Here is a 25,002-nt window from a genome sequence, read left to right on the forward strand (position 1 = left end):
AAATGCAAAGCCCGTTTAAGAGAAATCCATATTAAAGTGTAAATCCATATCACTATCAAATTCTTTTCTTTTCGTTCTTTCTCTCAACCCTTTATTTCCTGATCCCCAAAGGAAAATCTTATACACATCCATCAAATACAAATGTCAGCAGTTAAAAAATGAAATAAAACGAACTAAATGTGATGTGACAGTAGGTTTCTGAGCTCTGGGAGACGAGCCTTTCAAACAAGGAGGCTGTAAAATAATGAAGTAATGGGCCCTTTGGAACCAGGGCTTGTTAGAGGTTGGGTTAGAAACACTGGCAGTAACGAGTGTCTTTCTGCTCGATGTCTTGGGCTTTGTGCACAGTGTGGGCTGCCAGTGGGCTGCACGGTGCAGGAATGGCTGTGACAGTGAATGGGAGTGCAGTGGCTGCTCCTGCAGCACTGATCCCTCTTGTCACTGTGATGGCATCTCCGCTGCAGGAAAACACCCCCCCGTCAGATTGCATATTTCCTCTGCTTACTAAATCTCTTGTGATCGCAGCTTGAGATGAACAGAAGCACGGAACAGAAGGGATTTATAGACCTGATCTTCACTGGCATCTCTGCGTTTTATGGTTTTGCTAGGAAAAACAGATTCCAAATGCTTGCTAGTGGAGAGTGATGATAAATTTCATTCTGACATCTTGCACCTCCTGACTGATTTATTGCACGATCCCTATCTGCTAAGAACCGTGTGCATTTGGGACATGGAGAGGCAGAGATATCTGACCTAAAGGTGGGAAAAAAGCCATTTTAGAGGGGATTTCAGCCCTCTGCCTCCTGTGGGGGGTGTCTGTTTTTCTTCAATGTCGAAGCACACAGTTGACCTTGATCAATTTTCTAACGTGGTGCCTCCCAGTACTCAGTATTTTTGCTTTGTTTGATGGTCTGTCTGATTCCGGTGCAAGCATTGAAATGAAAGTACGTGCTTCAGTGTGCTCGTAGCATTCTGTTTCCTAGTGTTATCAGCTAGTGGTTAACCCAGCTTTTTATCTTGTTCTTCTCGCTGAAGGCTTGATCTGTTATCTGCGAGCTCTGGAGGAAAGACCCTGTTTAACTCCGGGAAGAGCAGTTTCAGGGTGTTGGTTTTTTTTTTGTTTGTTTTTTTTTTTTAATTATATTGCTGAAATCCCAGCAGAATCACTGGGGCTCACGTGTTCATACCCTGTAATACTGTCTGATAACCCGCTAACAGCAAGTGTGAAATTCTGCAAGCCAGCTGAAACCTTGTCCTTCAGTGGGGTGCCTCCTGGCTCCGAAACGCTCCCTGCACAGTCAGCCCTTCCTCGGTACATTTGTGGATGACCACATTTTTCCATTAGTGCTGCACTACGTCAAAGGAGACATGGGCTGCGTAACCTACGCTTTGTCCCTATTGTGTTTTTAGATTGAGCTAAAATCACAGCTTCCTTTTTATTTTATGCTTCAGTTGTGTTGTAGCAGTTAGCGATAGGCGAGCAGAGCTCAGCTTGCAGCCGGCTCTGATGCTCGCTCATAGCAGATTCCCAGGCACAAGCTAATTACAGCTGAGAAAATGAGAGAGGGGAAATAAGAGACACTTTAGATAAAGCGTCCTTCCCAGCTTGTGATTCTGAAGCTGGAATGGAAAGGGCCTGGGAAGGGATTATTAACACGCATAAATGGCACCTGAAGAATGCGGTGTTAAATTATGGCAAGGCTGTTGCAGTTTGAAGAAGGAAGCTGTGATCTGCACATCTGCAGCTCTTTCCACTTGTTACTTTCCAGTGTCAGAGGAGCCTGAGCAGCTGCTGCCAGGTGCCTGATCTCCCCCCTTCCCCCTCCTGCAGGCCCCCTCGCTGGGAAATACAGCTACGCTTCCAGGGGAAACGATTGCTTCTGTTGCATTGGTTGCCTCTGTGCTTCAGCCTGAGCCCTCCAAAGCCTTCAAATGCCCTTGTTCACACTAAAACACTCAGTGATATGCAGTAAGCTTGCAAGAGGGCTGCAGGGCCCTAGGAGAAGTGTTACTGCTTATCTGGCCTTTGTTTGAACTGAGCCAGCACCAGGAGGTTGCTATGGATGATGCAGTCTCTGGTTCTGCCTGTATTGGTATGATATCCTACTCAGCTGTATCTTATAATAACAACAAATAAATGGTTGTCAGCGTTAAGCACCATCAGAGATGTGAGTCTTGGAGTGCTGTGGTTCAGCTGTAAAGGTCTGGGTGCAAAGGAAGCTCTCGTTTTGTCAGTGGGCCTGGATGTTTCCAAAGCAGGTTGGGGGCAGCTTTGTTAGGATTCTGTTCTCGTGTTCTCTAGTCAAGCCGACTTGCAGCGAGGTTTTCCTCCATCTAGCAGGGGCTTTGCTGTCCTACTTCAGTGACGCCGGGCTGGATTCTCAGCAGAGGGATATGTGTAGCAACAACAACGAAGGATCCACAGTGCTTTGAGAAGTGGATTTGAGATAAAAATACCTGGGTGCACGTGGTCTTGACTCCTTTTTGTTTTGTTGTTCCGTTTCTTAAAGAAAAGCATATTTTTCCTCCAATTTTGAATCTGTAAGGAAGTCAGACTTCTGATCTTTAAATTGTTCCCAATGCCTCCTAATAATAGCATTGGGAATGTCTGGAAATAGCTTCTGATGGAAGGCTGAAACCTCTTCCTCAGGTCAGGGATGATGGCATCCCGTTGCCTTCTCTTTTCAGAGTAGTGTGGTGGGTAAGTCGTGTTGCCCCGGACGCTCTCCTGGGTGTCTCAGCCAACTGAAACATCACAGCTGCTCAGCTGCTGGCTGAAGTTTATATGTGAGAAGCTTGCTTTGCTTTTGGAGAAAAATAAGTACATTTTCTCAGGATTGTCTGTTGAGGTCTTTGTTATCAGCGTTTCCAAATCAGATGTTTATGTGGGGAATTTCTTCATCGTGTACCAGGACCAACAAGTCAAGACCTCGGGACAAGTCACCAGTACCACTTGTTTTGAAAATGAGCTGCAGAGTGAAACGAGAGACTGACTTATCTTGGGTTATCTGAGCCCATGGTGCTTCGGTGAGAAATGCTACAGCTTGCTGCCAAGGGAAGAGGAAGGATGATCTTGTGATTTTTTTATTTTTTATTTTTTTTAATGAAAATAAGGCCGACTCAGGAATCCAAACTTGTTGATTCTGACCCCAGTGCTGGCCAATGTTAGTTGCAGATTACACGCTGCTTTTTAGTGATGACCCTTTCAATTCCTCTTCAATAAGGGATATCATCTGGGTTTCTACATAAGCAAGAATAAGTTTTTAGCAATTTTTGCCTTCTAGCATGTGTGTAAGCATTCAGCACATACAAAAACTCTTGCCACTTCTCCAATTGGGTTTTCTGCCTTTTTCAGATTTAGCTTTGCAGATGTAGATTAACAAATAACGATCTGTTTCAATAACATTTTGTGTCCCTCACAATGCTCTACTCATCACACTGAAAGCTAGCAGTAAGAAGGAGTGTGGTTGTAAAAACTAAAGCCTTTTCTTCTTTTCTTGCTGTTCTGAACTCCCGAGCAGCAGGCACCATGATGAACTCTACCTTAGAGAGCCCACTCCACTGATGGCAGGGTATGCCATGCTTTGGAGATGCAAATTGTTGTCTCAGTAAAACACGTTATTGCAGGTAGAATTTAAATACCAAATAAGAACAAGAAAAGGGTAGGAAAACAGACACAAGCAGACTTGCGGAGAATAAAATGGATCTCAGCTGTGTGTGTTTGTTCTTTGGGTTGTTGTGGGTTTTTGTACGTATATGATGATACACCGTAATGGAAAAACTTCAATCTTTGGCAGGTGAGGTGTTTATCTTACATACAGATAACAGAACAAGGTAGCAAGTCAGAATTTTCAGATTTCTCTGAGTCTAAAAATGATTAAACACACACTTGGGGTTTTGTGCTTTCAGATGCTCACTGAATCTAGTTGATGCAAAGGAAAATGAAATGGGTATCTTGAGCCTCAGAGATAGTGATGAACAGGATAGAGCAAATGGGATGTGAGATCTGAGCAAGAGCAGCAGGGGCATCTCCTGGGTGTCTGGGATCCAGTGTCAGGATGTTCTGTATGTACTCGCATGTCTTGATCACGCAGCGTGCATAACACGATCTGCTGGGTAAGAATAGTCTGCAGTTGTTGAATCTTCACTCACAGCCAACATGTGCTGTGTGTCTGTCTGCAGGAATTTCTAGAGTGCCACTGCCCTTTCATGTTTGTATAATTCCATACAGTTTTATGTGTAATATGGAGAGAAGTTGCTAGAGAGTTAAAAATGAAACCGGTTTCTCTTCCTACTGATCTCTTGATGCAACGCAGCATATGAGTGTTCTGAGCTCCTTTAGAGATAAATTTTCTTACTTCAGCTGCTTTGGTTTGGAAGGCCAAGTGTGTATTTATTGCATTGTGTGCTGCCTTAGGCATGAATAATTTAGACCCTTAGTAGATCCTGGGCCATTTGTGCTAGTGTTACTTGGGGTGCTGAACCTCGCTGGACTTTGCAGCTGGGTGTGGACTGAAATATTTGTGATTAGTTGCCTTCTTAATCACACAAGCTTCACAGGAGCTGGCTAATGTACTGCTTACTTCATGTAGCCAACAAACAGCCAGGTCTTTTGCAGTTTGTTTTGTTTTTTTAATAGAAACAAGACTTGAAGCATGTCTTCTTCAGAAGCTCTTCTCTGACACTACATTCTGGACTTGCTGTTGTTCTCCAGGGCTGCATTCTCCCAAATTGGTTAGGGCTTGCACTTTGGTGCTGAAATAACCAAAATAAGGAAGCTGCCTGTTTCTAGTAAAGCTTTGCTTTATACTGCATTGTCTGAAGCGCCGTGTCTCAGAGAGCAGCAGGGGTGGGGTGAGCCAAGGATGGAGGACTGGGAACCAGCAGTGTGAGCAAGGCGGCTCACTTGGTGCCTACATTGCCCAACCAGAAGAGAGGCTGATTTCCTCTGTGCCTTTGTCCTGCTTCAGCCCAGGGTGGGCTCAGGCAGTCCTCACAGCCTTTTCTGTTTAGCGTTGTGTAAACACAAGGACATCACATATCCTGTCTGCACTACTTTCCCATCTGTTTGGGAATAGTAAAGATCAGGATCGGATCTTTCTCTTACTTTCAGAGATGAGAGCTGTTAAAAAGATAAACTTGTGCCTGAACGAAAGCTCATATGGGCATTGATGAGATAGACAGATCTATTTCATTGACCTTTTATGTGGGTGTAAAGAAAAGCAGAAGCAGTGGGAGTTGAACCTAAAGCACTGAACTTAAAGCGTAGTGACTGAGGATCTTGTTGGCAGCACAGGCTGACAGGGTTTCCTGATGTGAACTGCTTGTGGTTTTGTGGTTTATTCCCTTCCTGATCCTCTTCTTGAGGAAGATGGATGAGGTGTAATGGGAGGCTGCTGGATCTTCCTGCTACGGTGATCGCCTTTGTTTTGGGGTTGGTAATGATTGGAACTTGTGGCTCTGTTCTTACCGTTGGGATTTAACTGTATTGCTCAGTTCTTCTCAGGCATCCCCAAACGTGCTCTTGTCTTGCAGCGAGCACAAAGACTCCTCGGAAAAGAAACATAAAGACAAGGAGAAAACCAAACACAAAGATGGCAGCTCAGAGAAACACAAAGACAAACACAAAGACAAAGACAAGGAGAAGAGAAAGGAAGAAAAGGTAGGTGTCTCCTGCAGGGGAGACAAGAGGATGAGCCTGTTTTACACACTGAATGGTAAAGAAGAAAAAGTCAGTGGGTACACGTTGCTTACGCTTCCAAGTTTTGTGGACCTGGCAGATGCATCCCAGCCCTGAGGACTGGAGGTGTGCTTTGTGGGTGGTAGATGAGAGATTACAGTATCTGCAGATATTGTGAGTGAAGACAGTTTCACAGTGGAGCCGTGTCCATTTTACGTTTTTCCACGTTAGTATTTTGATAAGCTTAGGATTCAGAGACAAGAGGAAGAAAATCTGTTAATTGCGTTGCTGTGTGAGGACAAACAGAGATGAGTAGTGAACGCTGCATGAATTGCACACTTCAGTTCCTTCAGTAAAAAGCCGAGGGCCAGCAAATACTGACTTTTGACTGCCGCTCAGCAAAAATTGTTGCCATTCTTGGTGTGTCATGTAGCTCTCTCAGGTCTGCAGGTGATAAAGGTGCTAGTCACAGTGCCCTTTGGTTCCCTCAGTAAGTTAAATGCTCTGCTTGTGTTGGAAAAACAAGTCGCTCTGGGCAGTACTGATCAGCTCCTACTTTTCATGTTTTTCAGATTAAATTATCTTCTGGTGATATAAAAATAAAGAAGGAAAAGGAAAATGGTTTCTCCAGGTAAGTAATAAGGCCTATGATCTGCAAAAAGTAGCATTTTGACTTTTTATTGCTCAGAATTTTGATTCTTTTCACTTGATCTTGGGAAAAAAAAAAAGAATGCTTTTGACCTCTTCAGATGATATATCTACATCTCAGTTAAAGAAATTGGTCATTGATCCATTCGTTGACTTGTGATGGAGCTGTTGAACACCTGGTAGCTGCCTGCATGTGCTGGGTGTATCCAAGTATCAAGTAGTTAAATTCTGCTGAGAACGGATTAAACGATGGAAACAAATATTAGCTGGAGTTGAAAGAACCTCTGTTATAATTGTAAAACTGATACCTGAACCCTGCAAGCTGTCTTTTGGAGATGGCTGTGTGAAGGTCTTTCTGTAAGCAACTAGAGGCTAAAGCCTTTCTGGGTAAGAGGGATGGTTATGTAAAATGAGAAGCACCTTCCAAGTCTGGACATCCTACTAAATTCCTGCCACTAATTAGAAATGAACTTAAGCATATGTGAACTAAATGAACTTAAGTAATGTGCTGCTCACTACTTAATAGTCTTTACTTTTAAAATCATGAAGCGAATAACTGATAGAAAAATATTAATTTGTTTTAATGTTTGACCAGCTAAGTTCTGTGACTTGTTTAAATCCAGCCATTGGTTATTTTTAAGATGGTACCTCTGGTCCATTGATATTGAGATGTCCATAGATATGTCCATAGATATGTCCACATCTGCTTTTAAGATAGTTTTCAATCATATGCCCAGTTCCATGAGCCCACTTAAAAAAAAAAACAAAAAAACTCCTTAGTCTCACTATGATGCAGAAGGAATGGGAGAAGAACCTGTCTAAGTCTAAGGGCCTGGTAGTGGTTCGTTCCACATTTAGCATGTGCCCTTGTCTGTTTTATTTCCGTACTGCTGTTTAAAGATGCAAGCTCTGTGCTGTGCTTGGCACAGGAGAGAGGCGCCCTCTCCAGGTCCTTCTGGGAATGCTCTGGAAATAGAAAGCAATGATCTTCCAGCCCCAGCTATTCAGCAGAACTGTGTGCGTGTGCTGGTCTCGCTGGAGGTGTTGGATGTTCTCACGTTAAAGCAACTGGGTCCTCTTTTGGTCTAACAGTGACTTCTGTGTTTATGAAAGAAACCCGGAGTTGTGCCTTCTTCAAGGCCAAAATCTGGTGAAGAGCCATCAATCTCCATCTGAAACGTTCATTTGCAAGTTCAGATGGTTTTGATTTGCTTCTTTGAGACTTGGTTGGAGAAGCAACATTACAGTCTTGGGAACAATGCGAGTCAAGCTTCAGCTTGGTCATTCTTTTAATATGATCACACTTCATTTCCCACTATTACAAATGTTGGGAAATGCTTCAGTGTTAAAATAGATGAGATAAAATTCCTAACAGCCTAATAAACAGTAGAACAAGGTTTCTGCCTGGAAGGAAGAATAATTAGATGGGACAAACACCTCTTTTTCTGTAGATGTTTTGCAACTGTGCATCCTGCAGACTCATGTCTTAGCAATCCCACGGAAATGGCTTCTTACAGCAGCACATACCTGTTTTCTTTGAGCTGCTTCTTTCAGCACTGCAGTGGCTTTACAGCTGTGAAAGAGCAAACTGTCTTGTTCTGCTTCACGGACACATTGTCAGCTAAAATAAGAGTCCAGAATGTCTCTTGCTGCCTGCGATCTACAAAGCAGAATGCTGCTTTTTTTTCTCCCACTCTACCCAATTGCAGATTCTGCATGTTGACTTGGAAACTGAGTCAATTTGATATAGAAATTTGATTGAATATGAATAGGAAAGCCCAAGACAGCACTGTAACTTTTTGTACCCGAGTGAAATAGTGTTAAGTGCTTCCAAATGTAATTTTGGACTCTTTGTGATGTCTTTTTATTTTTGAAGGTAAGTGAAGTGCTTCTGTGAAATCTAGAAATAATAAGTCTGTTTAAAGAGATGGTCTCTGTACCCACTCATGCCCTATTTTTCTTTTGCTACTAGTGTTCAGGGGATTATTATGTCTGAAAGCACTGAGCTTAATTTAGTACTTGTGGTTTGAGAGGGACAGGATTGTTTGCTTCCCACAGTTTGGATAGTGAAGAGAGACTAATCAGTTTAAGTTTGCCAGATCTTTGTTTTCTTCTCTGCCTTTTCGTATGTATCAATATTTAGTTTGCAAAACATTCAGTAATATAGCTTTCAAATCTCTGCTTATTTGGCAGTCTTTTACCAGACTCAGTAAGGATATTGAACTGAAATTATTCCTATCTGACTACAAGCATACATGATTTCAGTTTTGTTTTAAAAGTGCTGGAAGCTGCAGTTGTTTTTACTGAAAGTCTCAAAGAAACAGTGAAATCTAAGGTGTTTGTAAACAATTGGTCTTGGTGTTGCTTGAAAAATAGAAAATATGTGAACTCTAAAAGACTTTCTGCTTGTACTGTCTGCAGAAGCTCAGAGAACTTTGGGTCTTTGGGATCTGAGGAAGAAGACCCATTCCCAAACTAGAAGATGTGTCTGTTTTGCATCTGATCATTTCTTAAAGGAAGAAACGTGCACTTTGAAGTTTAGAACCACCTTTATTTGTTTCTTTTTGTAGTCCACCACGTATTAAAGATGAACCAGATGATGACGGGTTTTATGCTTCTCCTAAAGAGGACTCCAAACCCCTGAAGAGGCCTCGAGAAGATGACGAGTAAGTGGCCTGGGTACTGGGGACTTGAATGCTTGCCTTTGGCTCTAAAAAGAGACTCTATGGGAGCAGGTAGGATAGGAGATATTCAGCCTGTACTGGGGGACTGGAGATCTCAGACCAAATTCCTTATGCTGTTAGAAGTTTTCTGAACAGGGTAAGGGTAGCATTTGTGTTGTCCAGGGAAAAATACCATTATCTGCTTCTCCAGATAGTTCTGTGCAGAGCTGCATGTTAGTAAATGGGGGGAAAAACGAAAAAAGAAAAAAAAAAAGTGAGAAGAGACAATGAAGACTGTGAAACATCAGTCTGAGTAAGTGTGGTATTAATGCTAGCTAAGAGGCTGCAGTGGCTTCTGTTGGGTGAGCAAAAGACTACACAAGAGGAAGAAAATGCAGTCATCCTGTTCAGCATAGGGGAGAGGTTCACTTGCACTGCATAGCATGATTCCCTTTAAAAAGCGTCTAAATATGTTGTGGATTATGCTGAGGATTTTTCTCTAAGTCAAAAGAAAGCTCATGTGAGGTTTGTCTGATGTATAGTAGCCTGCCCAGTAAAATAAAGGGCTAGTTGCATCATGCTGTGATCTGTCACCATCTATGCATGTCCAGCTTTTTAGAGTGTGACCTTATTAGTGGCCTAGACTTAAAGGCTTGGAAGATGTGGCATTCTGTTCCAGTGTAGTATTTCTCAGTGTCTGAGAGACATGGGTGTGACATCTTTTGTGTAATCATTTGCTGCCTTATGTTAAGTTTTTGTGACCTCCCATCTCATGCCTGCAATGGAAAGATTAAGAATTTGCCAGCAGTCAATTTTGCTGTTGTTTAAACTAGTGGGGGATGCAAAAAGTGGGCCTTGGAGGCAGGTCCCAGACTGATGATTACAAGAGGGACAGCAGGGTTGGGGGAAACATGCTGCTGAGCTTTTGTTGATTCATTCTATCCCGTGTAATCACTGGGTGACTGCTAATACTCTTTAGTTGCTTCTTCATCAAGTAAAATTTTTGTTTCAGCAGTCTGAAACTTCTTCTGGGCAATTATTTGCAGTTATAGCCTATGGATTTTAGATTCTTTGAAGGCTCTTCTTTTGGATAAACCTTATTCAGCCTTGTGAGAACGGAGTGCAAAATGATATTATTCAGAGATTAAACGTGCCATTAATACTATGAACTTGAACACACACATTTTGCACATGTATGACTTTATATTTTATACTGGAAAATGGATGATTTTCATCAGCTAGTCTTTGTTCTTACAGTGCTGACTACAAACCCAAGAAAATCAAAACAGAAGACATAAAGAAAGCAAAGAAAAGGAAACAAGAAGAAGAAGAGGTAATGTGAAAGATAAGTTTGCTCCTAGCAAGAAAAGCAAGACTGACAATTTGGTATTGAATTGTATAGAGCAAGAGGAATCGAATTCAAAGGGAAAGAGGCAAGGATTGGGACAAAACTGGATGTAGCAGATCCAGACTTGGAGTGCAGGTTAACTCATCTAGCCTTAATGTATGAAGTCAGTAGAACTTTGTCTCCTACACTTAAAATTAAGGGTGGAGGGGATGTCTCCAGAATTCACTGTGTTCCTGGCAGTTCAATCTTTCTGCTAAGTAGAATAGTCTGCAGGGAGTAGAAGAGCCTTTTTGACAACACTTGGTAACTGCACAGGTAATGTAGGACTGTTGAGAAACAGAGGAGATGAAGCTTAAGTTAGTCACTGGAAAGACATTTAAAGCTTTTAGATGAAACCCAGGATGTAAATTTGGAAAGGGAGGTGGTGTTGAGGTTAGCCATAATTGGAGACTTGAGAACTATGCTGCTATGTCTAGCAAAGGCACCTTTGTGAAGCACATGTTGCAGGCAGCTCCTGGAAACTTGATTAATTCTCTAGTTTAATGAAAGTGTCTTTATAGAGAGCATATACTATACATTCCCAGAAGCCACCTCATAGTGATGTAACTTGTGCTCTGTAGCATTTGCCAGAGTGGATATAACTAGTGCACACCAAGGAGGCTGTTCCTGTAATTAAGCAATCGTGTTACTGTGGCCCAAACTTACCACTTATCAGGTGAGGCAGAGTAAGTGATTGTTGTGTGCACTTAATATGTTCCATCTCTAAGGTAAATAATTTGGTTTAAAACTTTGAAGTGTGACTGTCAGCAGAGTTTGACTTAAACGTGCACTTCGATCATCCTGTTTGTATTTAGGCTTTAGTAATTCAGCTGTTTGTGGTCAAACTAGTACATGCCAAAAGATAGTTGTTTAGTTTTAAAACACCTTTTCCTGAAGGATAAGAGGGCTGGAATGCGTTAACTTGTTCTAACATTTTACAGGACAGCAAAGCAAAGAAAGCTAAGAACAAAGATAAGAAAAGCCCTGAAGTGGACAAAAGAAAGAAGCCGAAAAAGGAAGAGGAGCAGAAATGGAAATGGTAACTATATATTGATTTGATATATATATATCTATATCTATATATGATAACCTCAGCACCTGCATTATCACTGTTACCTCCCATGCTGGCTGAGTAAGCACATCTGCCTTTTTTTGGTTGATTCATGAGGATTTGTTCTGAATAATTGGCTTACTTTCTTGTAAACTCTAAATGAACTTCTCATTCACTGTGTTCATCCTCTGAAATAAAAGTGCAAATCCCTTTTTTCCTATACCAATGATAAGAAACATTTCCTTCTGTAGCATGTAGAGACTACCCATAAAAACTCACTACTGGTATTCTTGTACTTAGAACCTGGCCTTTACTTACACCCTTCAAAGCAATGTGAAAGCTTGTGAGCTCGAGCTACCAGCAGGAATATATAAAGGTGTGTGGTTGTATACATAGCTATATTCTAGCAGGTGTTCTGTGTTACATAGTGGGTGCAATGTGAGCGAGTACCCACTTCGCTCTTCTACTTGGATGTCAGCTGTGCACCTCTCCAAACTGCTCCTGCCTCAGGCACGACAGTGAAGGCTGCTCAAGAGAGTGGTGAAGCTCGAGCTGTTTGGAAAATAAGTTTTAAATGGAAAGTACTTCCTTGCTTACGATCCTGAAGTAAAAACTCATTGAGTAATTAAAATTGCATTATCAAAGACACTTCACATTTTTAGTGCCTTTTTTAAAGTAGATCTGAGCTTCGTGGTTCATGTGCAAGGCAGCCGTGTGTTGTGTTGGTACTGTTCTGTGTAAGAAACTTGCTGGATTATTTTAACTATTTGCAGTAATGTAACCTATTGTTATGGTTAGATTTGAGGAGATAATACTGGTGTATTTTGAAGTTTGGACCGTAGAACCTCCCTCAGTTTAATGCAGTTTAATGCATATGTGGTTTTGAAAGGCATATGTGTTTTCTGCTCTCCTGTAGTCTCCTGTAATGTGTTTTTATGACCTTTTTGGGAAGATGTTTCCATCAGTATTTTCTTTTCTCAAATCACATGGCTGTTTTCTTATTTTTCCAATAGATCTGTACTGTCAGGGAGCATCTTGCAGTCTCAAATCCTTCCAGGCTCAGTCTTTTATACCCTTTTATTGTCACTGTTATTGATCCACCTTAAAAAAAAAAAAAAAAAAAAAAAAAAAAAAAAAAAAAAAAAAAGCTTTCTGCAGCATTTATAGTCTTTGCATATTGCTTTGATTTCCACAGCTTCTTCAAATAAAACATCATCACTTGAGTATTTTTCATACCTGTGTTCTCTCCCAGAAATTTGGTTTTCAGGCCTTTCCCAAAGCAGTCCTGACTTTTTTTTTTTTCTTTTGAGTCATTCACTTTTCCTTGGCTCCTCTGACAGCCTCTTTATAATGTGCTTTGACACGAACAAACTGCAGGGACTTCAACGAATAGGAAGCCACAGAAAGTCTCTTAAAGCATTGTGATCTTTGTCTCTTTGGCTCTGTCTCAGCTGTCCTTGCTGGTGGTGTCTAACTTTGCTATATTGTTAATTTAACCACAGCTCCCTTTTACTGTAGTCTGTATCCTTCAACAGCAAATCTCTATTGGAAAGCCGTACGCTTCTCCCCTCATCTGCCTCAGCAGCACAATCCCAGGTAGCTGCATTAAGCTCTGCAATTTGTGCTTGCTGCTGAAGGGAAAATTGCCTTTGAAAGCATGTTTTACAAAATCTGGCAGTAGGTAACTGAATTCTTCTGCTGATGGTTCCTGTCATCCATCTGCAGCTTTGTATAAGCATGGCTTTGCTGGACAGGGTTTCATCTGCTCTTTGATTGTGTCTCTTGAGGACATCTTATGTTCCATCTGAGTCCGTTTTCTGAAAATCTGATGTCTTTTCTTGGTTGGTTCCTTGAAGTGCTTTCTGCCTTGAGTATTTCCATCCTCACTCACGTGATGCTTGGTGCTAGACATTCCCAAGATGCTGGCATTGTGCATCACATGTGGAGATCTTTTTCAGAGATCATTTTCACACCCTCATCAGTGTGAAGAATATGATCTAGGATTATACCTTATAAGCATTCCTTCCACCTTGTGTTACAACAAATTAATTACTGTGAAATAACAAATCCCTGAGGTGTATTGTGTTTTTTAAAAGAATCTTCCCTATTTGCATTCCAAATAAAAAACTCTCCTCAACTCTCTCTTCCTGATCATCCTTTGCAATCTTTGGATTTTGGATGAGACCTGATTATGGAACCTGGGTGACCAATTCACAGTTTGTGCTGACATTAGGAAAGTGACATTCCTCATGAACACCCTTCTCCCTGCTCCTGTTTAGACATTGCTCAAATGTTGCTATGGGGCCAGGAGCTGCTTCTGCAGTTTGGCTGTGAGTTGGTGTTTTGTGGTGGTGGTGTTGTTGGGTTTTTAATCTTTTGTCTTGGTGTTTATGTATGAGGTTTAGGAAGGTGGAAGTAGGTTTCAGAATTATTTGTGGTCTTTTGGCAGCAAACTTCATGGTAGCTGTGGGCTTGGAAACCACTGTATGGATCTCATGTTTCCTTGTAGACCTCCCAGCATAATGTGCTTCAGCTATCTACTTAATTACCTTTCTAGTGCTTATTACAGTGCATCCTTAATAAGAAAACAGGAATAGGTAGAAGAACAGAATGTTTAGGAATGACAAACCTGTTCTATAAAGTAGCATTCACTGCAGGTGATTCTCTTGTTACTTCTTAGCAGAATAAAAGTACTGCTGGAGAGAATGTTTCCCTGGCTAAGTGGAGACTGATGGTTCAAACACATTTTACTGCAAAGAGCCTAGATCTATCTCTGACAAAACATTTAGATTTCCAATTTTTAATTAATTTTAAAAACAATCATTAGGACTGTAAATATTACGGATCTGGACCAAATGTCAATATCAGTTTCTTATCTCCACTGAAACGTGACATGCAGGTTGTGTACTGTCAGCTGGGCTTGTGTGCTTTGCTGTTAAAGATGTCATGTGCTTCTCAAAAGAAAAATTCAGGTCTGGTGCTTCAGTCAAAGATGACACCTAACTAATTGTAGTAAAGTGCTATCCCATACAATTGTTGTTCCTCCTCAACTATTGGCATACAGGCACCACTGGAGCATTTTTGAGCATTTTCTAGCAGAAGCTCTTTTCTCTGGACAATGCCCATCTTCTGTGCAGTGGCCATTATCTCTCTTCAGGAATGAAGTATTTCACTGTGCATCACTTTTCCAGAGATAGGTGTGCTGAGAAGGAAACTACTCCATAGGGCTGACACGAGAGGGAAGCTTAAACGTATTTTATTGTCGTTGGCTGCTCAACAGAGTTGTCTGTGCAATTCAAAGACTGAGTACTGTGACAGATTAATGGTCTTCCAGTTGATGAATCACTAAGGTAAAATAGCCTGTCTCAGCAGGGAGTCCTGTGCCAGCAGCATGTAACAGTAGTGTCCTAGTAATCATGAAAGAAGTGTAAGGGGAGGGAGTGTGGAATCAGTGGCTTGGGCAATGGGTACTGGGAGCTGGGGGAGGAAGCAGGCCTGGTGTGACTCTGTAAATGAATTGCTGGCTCTGTGAGTTTGTTCAGCTGGAACCTGGGATTGGCGGCGCCTGCCTTGCTGAGTTGTGTTGCCTAATGCATCATTTACGGAACGTTTTTATAGAGGTGCTCTAAGGCAAGCTTCTTATCTTTGCTACTCTGCTTTTCTTCAAGATCACTTTCTCATACCCAAAAAATTGGAATGAACTTAAAAAGACAAAGCAGGTTTTCTTCTTTCTTGTCCAAGCAAGTTTGCTCTCATTTAGGTTGTAAATGAACATCTGTTTCTTTATCTCTGCCCTTAATGGGACACTTGCCCACATCTGAAAGCAGCTGCATAATATACCACAATTGTTTGGCTTTGCTGAGCAGGCATTCTGGACCTGATGTTAGATCACAGCTGACTCTAATTTGGCACGATCCTCACAGCTTTACAGGACTGAATTCTTCATTTTCTAGAGTTCTAAGCTTTTTCATCTGTGTGCTTTTGTGAAAAGAGCAGCACATGGGAGGTGAGGACTGACCATCAGATACCTGTGACCAAAGGCGTTCTGTTTGTGGATGTTCCTGTGCTTGTTTGTTGTTTTGATTTTTGCCTGTTGAAAAAGTGTAAATATCTGTGCTTGGTCGGTGTCATTACTTTATGAATTCCTGTTTCTTACACCCGCAAAGTAACAAAGCAAAGAGTAGGAACTGAATTATATTGCTATGTATTTTTATTTTGAAGGTGGGAAGAGGAGCGCTACCCTGAAGGAATTAAATGGAAGTTCCTAGAGCATAAAGGTCCTGTATTTGCTCCACCATATGAACCACTGCCTGAAAATGTCAAGTTTTACTACGATGGTGAGTTAAGCTGCACTTCCAGCAGAGGTTGGGAAGGGAAATGAACATTCTTGGGGCATGAGGAGCTGAGGAGGTGACCTTGTTACAGTGATTGGCTTAGAAGAAGTTCCTCAGCAGCTCAGAAAAGGGAGGATCTGTAGAACTAAAGGAACAGTCTGCTGAATTCTGTTGACTTGACACAGAGATAAACTTATGTTCACTGTTAAAGTGGTCAATCTCTCAGCTTTCTTTACAATGTGAGAGAGTCTTATGCCCAAAGTAGCAGTGTGTGACTAGTACAGTACATAACTGTTGCTGCTGCACCACTGGTCATCTGTTTTCTTCAACGTCATTGATTGTAATTTCCACAATTTGTGTTGAAATTCACAATCATTTAGTGACATTAACTGAATAAGTCTACTGAATTTTGATAAAGATGATGAGAACTTTGTACAAATGCATGAGATCATCCTGGCCTCAAAGATACACCCATCCAGTGTATGTCATGGTCCCATTTACCAATTACTGAGAGTAGTAGAACTAAGTGATGTGGGATTCTAGTATGCTGGGATTGCTGGTTGTTAGTCTCATGTGGAAGGGATTATATGATGTGATGCCTGCTGGAGATTGGACTTGATGACCCGTGTGTTTCCTTTTAGTCCTGTGATCATGTTAAATGAAGGATCAAATTAGCCCAGGATTGAATTAAGTGGGAGGCATTTGGAAGGGTAGAAATGTAATTTTTGTGAAGGGGACATCTGTGCGTGGAACTCTTCCAGAAGCAGTGTGGTATTTTCATGTGACATGACACATTTTTAAATATTGAGAAATAGGTGGCATTCATTTGCAGCGACAACACAGTGAAATAAACAGATTTCATCCTGTAAAGATGATCTCTAAGCGAGTAGCACAATGATCAAGGATGTCTGTTTTCCTGCAGCTGTCTGTCTGAGGGTTTGATAAGAACTCGTTACCATGTTGGAAATATTTTTTCTCCTCTACTGAAGAATGTGATCTCTCCTGTCTAGAGACAGAGAAGGGCAAACTATGCTATAATTATCCCTTTGGCACAGGCAGCAGTAAGCCTCTATCCTGCCACCTATTCCACAAAGCCTCTAGGAAATGCAGGGATTTTTGCAATCTCTGTCTTTGTCGTGGAAACAATTGATCAATAGGCACAAAAATTAGAGGCAGGGGTGGATTCTGGCAAACAAAGCAATTGCATAAGTCTTCCTTGAGAAGCTGGGGGGGAAATAAAAATCAGATGTCTGATTTACGCAGCAGCTGCTGAGGGCTGCTCCCCGTGCTTACAAGGCATTGTCTAATTTCGGGATTATCCTAGGATGATTTGTAGCATCCAATAACCACACTATGGCTGGCCAGCCAGCTGCCAAGCTGCCAGTTCTCACTGGAGGAATCCATCCTTGTCTAGCAATTGCACTGCAGCAAGACTGCTTGTTCTCATCTGCCTGATGTCTGCTGGAGCTATTGGTAGTGCTTACAACACCAGATTTGGGGAAGGAGCTTGAAATGCTGAAAGCCATCTTGTAGGACTTGGCTACATGTTTGAGTGAGTGGGTTAACTTGCTTCTGCTCGTATCACAAAGGTGCCTTAAACTTGCACTGTTCTTTCTGCAGATGGGGCAAGGTAAGAGTGTAGGTGATGGCAGTGGTGTTTGTCACAGCAGTGTGATCTCTTCTGCTCCTCGTGTCACTGGGTTGCTCTCTGGTTTTCAGGTTTTAAGTTCAGTAACTAATGCTCAGGGCTCTGAAATACATCTTTTGTTTGTTTGTTTTCAAATATACATTACTGCCAGTGAGAGCCTTTTTGAACTTTTATGAAAAGTGGAAATTCAGTAGAATGGAATCTATTTTAAACTGGTAAGATAAGGATGACTGAGCCTGTACTACTCTTCAGCAATTTGGGAACAGCTTCAGTCATTTAAACCCCATAATGTCTTATTTACTCGATAGCTTCTTTCAAGCTAGACTTGCAGCCTGGAAAAAAACAGCTTCCCTTGCTGTCTCTCCCTTCCCCCATTTCCTGTTGTAGGAAAACAAATGCAGTATTTTAGGTTGCAGCTTACAAATTGGCAGAGTTTCTGTTGGTTTTATTTAATTGTGGGATATTCTTAGATCATCGGGAGGACCCTTTGCGAAGTCCTGCTTTACGAGTCTTTATAGATCTTTATAGATCTTCAGGCTTTATAGGAAACTCCTGTGCTTTATTTTTGGAGACGTAACTTTTCAAAAAAACATCAAAGTGCTATTTTTTTCCCAATAACTTAGAATCAGCAGTGGTGCTTCTTGTATTGACTTTTGTGCAGTAAGAGTCATTACAAAATCCACAGGTGTTGACTGCCTGCCAGCCCACTGGGACTTCAGATATTCCTTGCAACTTGCTGGAGATGTGAGTTGCATGCAAAATCCTTCACAGGGATCACAGGCACCTCAGGAGTGCAATCTGGACCAAAAAGACTCGATAGGAATGTTAGATCCACAGCTTCGATACTGCAGCAGCCTCTTTTCCCTTGTGCCTTAGTCTTTTTCCTTGCAGCAATTTCAGTTTGCACTGCAGTCTTGCAGATAAGCTGAAGTGTGACCTCCTTGCTCACTGCAAACTCGGTCTGTCTTAAAAATGACTGTATTTTGAGCCTGATTTGGGGAGACAGGAACATGTTCCCACGGTAAAGGACTCAGACTATTAGCAGAATCCTGATACGTTTCCCTAAAACGAAGAGGAATTAAATATTTGGCATCACTTTTCAGCCTATGCGTGGTGTGTGTGTGTGTATATATATATATATGTAGGAAAAGCTCTTCCTGGCTAGAAATAGCTAAAGGCTAGAAGGGGTGTTCCAGAGCATGTCTGTCTGTGGGTTGAAGAGGAATACAGAGGCTGTATTTCCCATATGTCCAAGTGCCAGAATATGAATATTAATAACATTCCTTGCCTTTTTCACTTCAAACAGCAGCATCTCCTCAGGAGCGTACGCACCACCAGGCTGCCACAGCAGAGGGTTTCCTGCAGGAGGCCTTTTCCCCTTCCTGCCTTGCATCTCTGGCTTGTTTCGCATCAGACTCTTGCTTTCTTTTTTAATGTTCAAATTCCAGAGGAAACCACGTCCTTTAAAAATCTTTCTTTGTAGGTAAAGTCATGAAGCTGAGCACCAAAGCAGAAGAAGTTGCCACATTCTTTGCAAAAATGCTTGACCATGAATACACTACGAAGGAGATCTTCAGGAAAAACTTTTTTAAGGACTGGAGAAAGGTATGCATGTCATCCTGGGCTGCGATGACTGCAGGCATGGCTGGTGTCCCCTCAGTGCTAGGCAATGGAAAGGGGCTGATGTTCCATGCACAGGAATTAGCTGTTGGCAACTGAAAGTGCATTTTCCAGATTATCCTGTGGTTTCACCAGGAAGTGAATTTATATTTTATTTTATATATATTTCTAAACCGACAAAGTCAGGCTTCTCCAAACCAAATTTGCCTGTTGCAGCTTGAAGGGCATTGCTGATCTGTCAGGTCCCTTAGAGAGCATTCTATATAGCAGTAGAAAGCCCTTTCCAAAGACCTAGAAGCCAGAAGTTCCTCAGTGAACTTGTCAGCTGCAAGGTAAACCTATGGACACAGTTCTCTTAGGCAAGCTACCAGATTTTACTCTCAACAGCCCTGGCAGCTGTTCAATTGAGAGCACTTTGCAAGGTGGTGCCTGCACAGATCAGACCACTGGAGGGCCAATGTTGCATGCGCTCTATTTCTTTTTCTTTTGTCTTTGTTTGACCTTAGCTGGAGTCAGTATGTGCAAGAATTTGAGGATTCCTGGGGGATTATTGTGAGAACCCATCTATAGTCCCTGTTGAAACTGTCAAGGGTAGGATAAGCTCTATTATCTCGTATGAAAATGTAAAGCACTGCTTTCTTTCTGCTAGGAAATGACCTCTGAAGAGAAGAGCACAATCACCAGCCTCAGCAAGTGTGACTTCACCCACATGAGCCAGTATTTCAAAGCTCAGACGGAAGCTAGGAAACAGATGTCCAAGGAGGAGAAACAGGTACCAGAGGGGATTCTGGAATTGTTGATGCTGACTTGTCAGCATCTTTGTGTAATTGTTTCTCTACTCACTTTGCCAATGTTCACTATCTAATATTAACTTTCATATTAATTGTAGGAATATTTTCTCTGCAGCTCGAGTAGCACAAAGCACTGTTTACAGCTGAACCTTCATCCTGACTCAAAATGATATTGATAGGGTTAAGCTTCTTGATCTTGCTTAAGTAAATGATGGGAATCAGAGGTGTTATGTCAATGGAAGCCTTGGTCCACGGCCAGTAATGAGCAGTGGCTCTTCAATTAAGGATTAATTTTTATTTTAGGACATCCTTAGGTTTGTAGGGGAAAAATCAGGGATAGTGGAAGGGATGCAGCCCTGACACTAGTGAATAAAATATATTGAAAACAGGTCTTTTTTTAATGCGGTCTTCCAACTAAAAATGCAATTTTATTTTCAGTAGCATAGCTACAGCAGCTTGTAAAGAGAAAAGTAGTGTTTTTCTTGTTTTATTTTGAATGACTGAGGCATACTACAAATAAAAGTTGGAACCTCATCTCCAGATTCTCAGCTGATCCTTTGCAATGCTACAGTAATTCTGAAGAGCCTGGCAGGTTGAAAAAGTATGGCCTTTGGAGTCAGAGGAGTCCTGCCAAATTAGAGAACTCATGTCATATTGCTGTTTCTGTTCAGTAAACATTGAGTGAGTCTTTCCCAGTTCCCAGCCACAGTAACTATTACTTAGAATAGAGCAGAAGTGGATTTTACTGCTAAGTTTCATAGCTGGCACATCAGTGCTGTCTGTAGGTCAGATAGTTTATTTTGGGCTGCAATGTTTGTATTTTTCCCAGCTTTTCCTTCCATGTTATTAGAGTTCAAGCAAAGAAATATGCAGTGAAATCTCAGCACATTCTTAGTTAGGAGACCATGTTCTGCCTTTGAGACCATTTGCTGACACAGACCTGACATGCCTTCAGTAACAGGCTGAAGACATTCCTCTGCTTGCTTTCTGATGCTGAGTTCAAACACAGAAGACTGAACGTTTTCTACATTAACAACAAAATGTAACATCCAGTAGATGTAATATGCTTATTCAGGGGAATGAATATAAATCATCAGTACTGTAATGGGGCTGTTGTACTTAGATAACCTTTGTAGCTATGTTATGTGATACAGAGAGAGCGGTGAGGTGCTGGATCAGCTGCCCAGAGAGGCTGTGGATGCCCCATCCATCCCTGGAGGTGTTCAAGGCCAGGTTGGATGGGGCCCTGGGCAGCCTGGGCTGCTGTGAAATGTGGAGGTTGGTGGTCCTGCATGTGGCAGGGTGTTGGAGATTTGTGATCCTTGAGGTCCCTTCCAACCCTGGCCATTCTGTGATTCTGTGATGGCTTCTGTTGTGAAAAAAGTCTCCTTCACCAGCCCTAATCTGTTCCCTCAAGTACAAGTTTTAAGTGTTTTTGTACATTCTTGCCCTTTCTCCTGCTTGTTTATTGTGAATACTTACTTATCTGGGCTGTCTGCTGGCCCTGTGTGTGCAGCATAGGCACGATGGGAATCTGGATTTGAGTTGGTCTTCCATGTTTCTGTAGTGCAAATATCAAAATGTTCTAAGCCTTGGAATGCAGGGACACGTGGTGCTGGGCATGCTGTTTGATTTATGCCTTTGTTCTTTCTAGAAAATCAAAGAGGAGAATGAGCGGCTATTGAAGGAATATGGATACTGTGTGATGGACAACCACAAAGAGAGGATTGCTAACTTTAAGATTGAACCTCCAGGTCTCTTCCGAGGCCGGGGGAACCATCCCAAAATGGGCATGTTGAAGAGGCGCATCATGCCAGAAGACATCATCATTAACTGCAGCAAGTGAGCACGGGGTGTTTTGTACCTAGGATAGCTTCTTTTCTAAAACCCTGGATAGGCTGATATTTATCGTGTAGAAGTACACGTGCTCCTTATCTTGGTGGGCCTTTGTTTAGTCCTGCCTGATAAGCATCTGTTCTATTGCACTGTCAACAAATGAAAGTTGTTCCTAGGAATGTGTGTCCCACTGATAGCAGTTATTTTATCTTTGACTCCGCTCTTTGATTCACTTGATTTCCTACTTCTGAACATTTGTAGTTGCTTTGTCTTGGTTCCTCTACTTCTGCTTTCTTTGTGTGGTGGTATCCATTACTTAAAGCATTTTGATGTCTAAAATATCTTTGAATAGTTTTCATCTACTAATTTACTCAAATTCCATGCAGGGATTCCAAGGTCCCTCCCCCTCCACCAGGACACAAATGGAAGGAGGTCCGGCATGATAACAAGGTTACCTGGCTAGTGTCATGGACAGAGAACATCCAAGGCTCTATCAAATACATAATGTTGAACCCTAGCTCAAGAATTAAGGTAAAAATTTAGTTGGAAAAAAAAAAAATTACTGGTCATGTCTCCATGATGCAAATATAGCTGTAGGTTAGGAGAGAATAAGAAGTACACGTACTTCTGTTCTCCCTTGGAAAATTAATGGGAGAATGCAACCGTAGCACAGGACAGCGGATGAAATCTAAAAATACATCTTTTGAAAAGCATTGTGCCATTCCTGATAGGAATCCTTTACTTTTTATTAGCTGAAAAGAAAATAATTTAGTCAAGAACAAACTAACTCTGGTGGGTATTTTATCCTCTTTTGGCCCCAAGTCAATCCTAAAACAAAAAATTTGGCTGCGTTTCTGGCTGAGAAGATGACGAGCTCATGAGTGAAGGAAAACAAACTGTGCTGTGGGAGCAAGTAACTAGACAAAGGATTAGTTTCATAAAAGCCTGTTGAAAGAGAAGTAGTCTTCGATTCAGGGGTTAGAATTTAAGTTCTTCTCATGAAATCTTTTTTGTAAGGGGTTTTTTCCTGGGTTGGAAAGATGTGTGTCCTACAAGCATGGAGGAAATCTTTGTTCATTGTGAATTCATGCCCTCTTTTTGCCATGGCTTAAAGATATGATAATACTGATGAACGAGTGATATTGCCTTTACATTTTATGGATGCTTAATTACACAACTGAAAGAATGTAAGTGTTATCTGAGTAAAGCAGAGGAAACCACTTATGTATTGAGAAGCATGGCAGACATAATGTCTTGGTGTCTTCATAGTTGCTTCCATACAAGCATTGCATATCCTGGAAATCTGAATTGCTTACAGCTACATGGCAGCACAGTTTGGAGCTGAGCTGCTTTAGCAGTGAAATCTCAGTGTTTTTGTGAGACTATTTGCTCCTCATACTCGTAATGACTTGAGAAGCAGATTGGAGCTGGTTCTCTGCCTGCTTTCTGATGCTGACTGTATTTCACTTCTCTCAGGGTGAGAAGGACTGGCAAAAGTACGAGACAGCCCGGAGGTTGAAGAAGTGCGTAGATAAAATCCGAAATCAATACAGAGAAGACTGGAAATCCAAAGAGATGAAAGTACGGCAGAGGGCTGTGGCACTGTACTTCATTGATAAAGTAAGGCTCACCCCCAGCTGCTACCCTTCTTGCCCCTTTGGGAAACTCAGAACTGCTGTCTGCTCCTAAGGCAGAACTGTGCCCGGTTACTAAGGTATCCTGAGACTTCCTGGTGCTCAGGCCTCCATCTCCTTTTCCTTTCCCATTACCTGGAAATCAAGAGCAATAAACTATTGTACTGACCATGGTTATTTCAGGCAGCATTGTTTTAGCTCAGGCAAAATTCACAGCTGGGTCCCTGAATCTCCCGTTTGGATTACTGGGAGCTTTGTGGACCTTTTGTCTCCAGCTGTTTCAGTTTTTTCCTGCTGGGAATTTCTGCTACTTTGTCAACTCTTCAGCTGACCTCATAGTCATGAGGTTTCATAATTATGCTAAATTTCTCACCACAGCATAAAGAAAACTGATGTTAGATTGAATCACTTGGTGCTATTTAAAGCCTGCTCTCATGGAGCTGTTGCCTGCTACTGTATGATATTTTGACCAGCCAAATTAACAGTTCCTATTCAATATAGTTTGATGGAACTTCTATTAGAATAATTGTGTTTTCATATGACTATTAAAGGTTTTTCTTAAACAATTAGAAATTGGATTAGCTGTGACAGTTAAAATACATTTTTATGCAGCCAAATGTAGCCTTTAGGTTACTTAAATAACCTAAAGAAAGTATCATATATGTTGTTTGAAGTTTGTTTCTTTAGCATGCAGTGAAAAGGTAGAAGATGCATAACTAAAGAACTTCTTGATTTTGAGTCAGATTGAGTTCACATGGATCTCAGATTTCTTTAAATGTCGAACATTTTGAAATTAACATTTTTTAAAAAGAGATTTTGATAGATTGGTAGAAGATTTTTTGGCTTTAGAATTATTTAAAACAGATTTTGGGAAAATCTAGGGAGTTTTTGAAAATTTTTTAAGTTTGGGGTTTTTTCCACTCAAATACATTTTCTCCTCCTTCCACTGGACACTCATATTATAGCTCTGTTATAGTCTGAAAGCCTCTAGCATCTGTCCTTTACTGGGCTGGTTTGAAATGCTTCCCTCTCTTGTCTTGTTATAATTGTAGCTTGCTCTGAGAGCTGGCAATGAAAAAGAAGAAGGGGAGACAGCTGACACCGTGGGCTGCTGCTCTCTGAGAGTAGAACACATCAAGCTGCATCCTGAGCTGGATGGCCAGGAATACGTGGTTGAGTTTGACTTCCTCGGAAAAGACTCCATCCGATACTACAACAAAGTCCCTGTTGAGAAGAGGGTAAGGTATCTCCTCCAACATGCACACCCACTGAACTGCAGGAAAATGTGACTGCCACTGCAATCTTATTGGCAATAACAGGGTGCTTTTTCCCTGGTCAGCTGCAGCAAGCCAATAAATTAGTTAATGTTCTTCCCTTCTTACTGGTAGTACCTTTAGTTGGTACCTACCAGCCAAAGCTTTCTTGGGCAGTGTTTCTTCCTTTATTTTTTTGTTGTCTACCAGTTTCACATCTTGGCCTTATTCTAGAATAAATCCCCATCCAGCAGTTGGAGCTGGAGGGCACTGTCCAGATGGATGTTGGTTTTGTAGATGTGACCAAACCTTGCATCTGGCCCACACCTCTGCAGTCAGCACAGTATGTTGGATAACACACAGACAGTACTATATTAATTGTAATGACGAAGTGCAGTAAATATTGACCTCTTGGCAAAAAAAGATGGGAGAAAAAGAACCACAGACTGTGGCTGGT

At 41.6% G+C, this 25,002-nt stretch overlaps 1 protein-coding gene across 3 annotated transcripts in view; it reads left to right on the forward strand.

The window, feature by feature from the left end:
* The window catches only part of TOP1 (DNA topoisomerase I), a 62,439-nt gene that overhangs the window by 31,434 nt on the left and 6,003 nt on the right, over positions 1 to 25,002 (forward strand). For all 3 annotated transcript variants that reach the window (XR_014887787.1, XM_085241832.1, XM_010722322.4), the window contains 12 exons: positions 5,536 to 5,662; positions 6,253 to 6,311; positions 8,899 to 8,994; positions 10,249 to 10,324; positions 11,320 to 11,417; positions 15,651 to 15,766; positions 18,895 to 19,016; positions 19,681 to 19,803; positions 21,477 to 21,664; positions 22,045 to 22,189; positions 23,135 to 23,278; positions 24,345 to 24,530. Coding sequence is in view for 2 of the 3 variants with exons in the window: in XM_085241832.1 (XP_085097958.1) it covers positions 5,536 to 5,662; positions 6,253 to 6,311; positions 8,899 to 8,994; positions 10,249 to 10,324; positions 11,320 to 11,417; positions 15,651 to 15,766; positions 18,895 to 19,016; positions 19,681 to 19,803; positions 21,477 to 21,664; positions 22,045 to 22,189; positions 23,135 to 23,278; positions 24,345 to 24,530 (1,480 nt within the window). In the remaining variant the exon portion in view is untranslated. The remainder of the gene's footprint in view (positions 1 to 5,535; positions 5,663 to 6,252; positions 6,312 to 8,898; positions 8,995 to 10,248; positions 10,325 to 11,319; positions 11,418 to 15,650; positions 15,767 to 18,894; positions 19,017 to 19,680; positions 19,804 to 21,476; positions 21,665 to 22,044; positions 22,190 to 23,134; positions 23,279 to 24,344; positions 24,531 to 25,002) is intronic.

The sequence above is a fragment of the Meleagris gallopavo genome, chromosome 22, assembly GCF_905368555.1.
Source record: "Meleagris gallopavo chromosome 22, MGAL_WU_HG_1.1, whole genome shotgun sequence".
In the NCBI taxonomy this organism is placed as follows: Eukaryota; Metazoa; Chordata; class Aves; order Galliformes; family Phasianidae; genus Meleagris; species Meleagris gallopavo.